The sequence below is a fragment of the Sphaerulina musiva genome, assembly GCF_000320565.1.
Source record: "Sphaerulina musiva SO2202 unplaced genomic scaffold SEPMUscaffold_7, whole genome shotgun sequence".
Lineage (NCBI taxonomy): Eukaryota > Fungi > Ascomycota > Dothideomycetes > Mycosphaerellales > Mycosphaerellaceae > Sphaerulina > Sphaerulina musiva.
In genome coordinates, this window is record NW_016017389.1 from 174580 (window position 1) to 179398 (window position 4819).

The 4819-nt window shown below is 47.9% G+C and overlaps 2 protein-coding genes across 2 annotated transcripts; both read right to left on the reverse strand.

The window, feature by feature from the left end:
• Positions 1 to 1854: 1854 nt before the first annotated feature.
• SEPMUDRAFT_134259 (uncharacterized protein) lies at positions 1855 to 3067 on the reverse strand. The gene is made up of 3 exons (XM_016902629.1): positions 2640 to 3067; positions 2273 to 2565; positions 1855 to 2137 (listed from the first exon to the last, which is right to left on the reverse strand). Exon 3 carries the CDS (start codon positions 2132 to 2134, stop codon positions 1952 to 1954), a length of 183 nt encoding a protein of 60 aa, XP_016759149.1. The 5' UTR covers positions 2135 to 2137; positions 2273 to 2565; positions 2640 to 3067; the 3' UTR covers positions 1855 to 1951.
• SEPMUDRAFT_118339 (uncharacterized protein) lies at positions 2877 to 3243 on the reverse strand (the record flags this gene model as incomplete). The annotated part of the gene is made up of 2 exons (XM_016901423.1): positions 2877 to 3067; positions 3189 to 3243. 2 exons carry the CDS (start codon positions 3241 to 3243, stop codon positions 2877 to 2879), a joined length of 246 nt encoding a protein of 81 aa, XP_016759150.1.
• Between the last annotated feature and the right edge of the window lie 1576 nt (positions 3244 to 4819).

The following is a 4819-nucleotide window of genomic DNA, read 5'->3' on the forward strand; positions in this document are numbered from 1 at the left end:
TATTCTGCTTAAATAGCTAGATCCTCTATAATACGGTAGACAGCCCCTAGATCTAAGCGTTCTCCTTACAGATATACTATGTACTAATATACGTCGGTTACTAGTAGACAGAATAGCGCCGAATATATAATATATATAAATCGCGAGACTCGAAAGTAGTCTAGATACTCGAACCGAGGATAAGAGCCGACGCCCTAAATACGAACCCGTAGTACTATCCGCTAATTAGGGGTAGGGGAGGATTAGGCGTAAGGCGATAGAACTTAGACAGGTAGACCCTCCTATAGGAAGCCGGGGCATACGTATTAGGTAACCTAGTAGACCCTAAAACAATAGAACCTAAGATCCCTATATATATTTACAGAAAGATATAGAGAGACAATATTAGAAGTAGGATCGCCCTCCTTCTCGACTCGCTCCTAGAGCCCTAGAAGGAAGCACTCCGGACGACGCCCGCTATAGGATAGGAAAACACCTATACCTATAAGACGAATATCCGCTTCTAGGAGATAGGTAAGGGAAGTACTAAGAACAAAGGCCTATAGGCTATATAAATCAGCTTTCGAGCAGTATACGAGATACTCCTCTAAAATAGGCTAAAGGATATAGACTTCGCGTACCGAATCGATAGAATAAAGTACGCCTACTAGACTATTATAGGACGACTCGTACCCGACGTACTTATATAGGAAGTATACTAAACGAAGCTAGAAATACTAAAGGCAGGCGACCTTCTCTAGCGAATAATCTATATAAAAGTAAAGACGGGCGAGCGACTAGAATAGCTAGAGCCTAACCGGAAGAGATGTCTATAAGATAACTACGACCTATCGATCCTATATATCTAGATCTACTACGAAGTAGTATAGGCAGTATAGGATAAAATACTAAGAATTTAGAGAAGAGCGGCGATAGATCTAGAAGTAGAAATACTACGACTACGAACAAAGGCTAAACTTATAATCCTAATAGCAGTTAGCCCGTTCTCTACCTATAGGAAAGCGAACAACGCCGACCGATATCGATAGACGGTCCTCTACTAAACTACGGTCTAGTACCTATAGAAGTCGTACCTTACCTACTCCTTCGGTACGGAACTGTAACTCTAGAGACCTAATATAGCGGTTATATATTACCGAAACTAGGTAATCCGATATATCGCTATCGATAGAGTAGCCTGTATCTCCCCTAAATACGAAGGGAAACGCGGAAGTAAGGTAATGTTTAGGAGGTTATAGGGAGAGGAGGCTCTAAAAATAAGATTATTAAGAGGGCTAATATATATCGCACTAGAGCTATATAATTACGAAACCGGACTAGCGTCTCCTAATAGCTCAGCTATAGACTTCGACCCTAATATAGTAGAGTAAGTTAGTTAGACTCTAATTATATTCAAGAATTAGGTAGGTTAGGGCCGGCCCTCTATACGCGGGTAGGATTACTAGACACCTTATACTATATAGAGCGGACGAAAGGAGAGAGCGGTATACAACAGTTCGATTCTGTTATAGGCTCTATAGTAGTACAACTCCTCCTACATAGCTATAGCTAGACAAATAAAAAAGAAGATTAGTGCTCGATGTCTTGTTCGCTTCAGAGCCGTAGTCAAGCTAGAAGGGCATCGGTACTAGGCAACTTATATATGCCCTATTTCTATAGTAATAACCTGGTTCATAATGATCGCCGGTCTCTCCATGCCAGCATCCTGCGGATATACTCTAGGTCTGCAAGTTTGATTCTCGTATATGCTAGGCTGCCTATATAGCCTTTTTCAACTGCTTGCCAATGCCCTATATTTACTTTTGCCCTTGATAATCGTACACTACGCGAGCTTCTTTGAGTATTCCTCAGCGGGGTATTGCAAGCTGCTTGGTACATCGGTCAGGTAATGATCGGTATCGTACAGACTCTTGATGCATTGGAGTGCTCTTCAACAAAAGTGGGCCACTGCTTAGTAGCGCTGGAGCTCGCCACAACCTATGAAAGCCCGGGTACTGTAGGAATCCCCTGTTGATCCAGCACATAAGCAAGCCGATGCCTCAAGGCACAGCGGTTGACCTGGTGTATGCCTCCGGCAAAAGCCTTCACGATACGAATACCTAGTCAGGCCTGGATCAGCGAACTTGTCAAACATTACCTATCACGAATAATCCTGTCAGCAACCGCGCTCTGCCAAAAGTAAATCAGTAACACAGTACTAGTAGCGAATCAATGATGGTAACAACGTACCTTTCCGAATACTCGGAAGCCCTACGATCAGTGTATTACCTACTCAATAGGCAGAATCGACGTTGCTCGTACCAATGGAGGCATCCCTTGTAATGCTCTGGAAACGGCCGAGGCCGCTGAGGAGTAGAATTCAGAGAATCCACATATATAGCGTTCTGCACAGCCGACATTGGGGGAGCGATCGTAGCCTGCGTGTTGGTTGCAATGTGGTCGGTGGCTGTGAATGTTGCATTGCAAAAGCTGTCAGCCTGTCACGTAATCTACTAGGTACTACCTCCGGATACATCCTACAGGTAAGGTACCTGAGCTGTCGCTGGGCACATGTGTGCCTGACTTATGTAAGCTGGTCAGCATTTCTTGGCACAAACTCCCCTTTCCACGGACCACAGGTACATGTATCTGTAACGTACAATGTGTCAACGACACAGTAAGGTACGTATCCCTCTGCGTCAGCGCAAATAACGTCCATTCATACTTCGCGCGAACCACTGTCCGTAGCAAGCCAAGTCGCAGGTGCTTCGTCTTTGGAGTTGCTCTAGCACTTTCCAACCCTCTCTCTCAATTTCAAATCGTCTTGTTCTTACCTTATGATGCGGTCACCAACAAATCTTGCCGATCGGACTTCACTCAATAGTGCAAAAGCAGCTCTATTGCCTGGCTCTTCGGCGAATATCTCGGCCGTCCTGCCCAGCGTACTGTACTTTCAATGTCAGCATTAGCACCAGGTTGAAGAAGCTCGGATACAATATCCAGCCTTGTATAGCGCGATGGCTCCAAGTCCCATCAATCGACCCCTCCTGCGCAAATGCCATCATGTCTGAGGCCATGGGGCTGTCCACTGTGTTTCAGCAGCAGTCTTATCCGTGGAGCTTTGGCAAGCACCACCGCTAGGAGGTACGTATTGCGACACAAGCTGTGTCCTCCCGTTCGGCGGCATAGTGGAGAACATCCCCACCTACGTTGAAAATCGGCGCCGCTTGATAACATTTTCTTGACAAGATCGACTTTAGCCATGATGGCAAATCGTGACAACCGGGTGTCGCATTCAAGTGCGGCGTTGGTATTTGCTCCCTGTTCAAGGCCCAAGTGACCAGTTCCTTGTTCTGAAAAGCGTGTCTAGAAGCATGAAAAGTATAGGGTGGCACGAGGGAGGTACAAGAAGAGGTCGACTACCTAGCAGCTCAGGCGGCAGTGAGAGGAGCAACAACAGATTCTGCGAGCTGCGCTCTGGCTTCTCGTCGGTTCACGAGGTAATATCCTGTTGCCGTCGTTTGCGGGACCGATACTCGTTACGTAGTACCATGGAGCTGACAGAAATGCTGCGTGCCAAGTGAGTCGGCTACCACGGACAGTGTGATGAGGGGAAAGAAAAAGAGTTCTGAAAGGCGAAGAGTCGGCCCTAGGCGCAAGAATGTCACCAAATAAAAACAATCATGAGTGCAGATCTTGTCGGACTCGTCGCCGAACCCGTGACCGTGGATCGTCGGAAACTTTGCAGAGGCGCAATGTGGTTGGTTGGTTGCTCGATAGGACTTATCCTAGGTTCCTTTAGTCTACAGTAGGTCTGCTCTTATTAGGAGGTAGGACAAACGCTCAACAAACTGCCCTCTCAGGAGTCCGCAGCTTGCTCAAGAAGAACGCAACTTCGGTCGGCTTCAGGAGGTTCATTATCATCATCATCATGTTGTCCAAAGCTGTCATTCGACTGGCTCTCATACTCGCGTACCTAAAGATTAGTACGCCGTCGAGCTAGACCGAGACGGGGGTCTATCAGCTATCAGCCATCAGCCTTGCGCTCCAGGAGGCAGCTCCCCCTCTGTGGCTTCTGCGCTGGAGGGGAGGCACCTCTTAGGAGGTAGCTTTCATACGATCTGTGGCTGCAGTCGGGCACCTTCGGGCCGCGGCAGCTCTGGAAGACAAACGCACAACTAATGCGCTTGTGAAGTCTGCATCAACGTCAATCCCGAACCAAGCAGGCTCGCGTTAGACAAATGAAACGTCCGCGCCAGCCGGGAATGCCACGCCAGCAGTGTGACTTGCTGGGCCATGCTCGCAGGACCCCTCCTAGTCTTGCGACAGCACGCATGGTTTCCGCACAGAGAAGACGTGTATATTGTTCTCGCCAGTCTGGACACTGGCGCACAAGACGCACTGGTCAGAATATCCTTGGCAGTCGGAGCCAGTTGAGCTGTGACCTTGTCGAACCTCGTTGGCGATGCTCACCACAACGTTGCGGCGTTTGGATCGCCTACCTACATACCTACTACAGTAAACACGAGGAAGGGAATGATTCAAAATGAAGCAGAACAGGTTCGTTGACCTGTCTTAAAGGTTCCAATAGGACTTCTGCCTGCTCGTGCTATTCCTGCGTTTGGGTTGAATTTGATGTCGTGCAGACTAGGTTCTGTCAACAGCGATCCAAATTTCGTGGGAAAAGAGCTCATCACTATGTTGAGTAGGTACCCTCCAACAGTGGGTTGGAGCGGCGGCGTACAGCTCGATCGATGAAAGCACCTGAGCTCGAGCACTATATGATGCCGGAAGATGCTCATATCCGGCGCACTGGCAACGCGGAGCACTGTGGCACGCA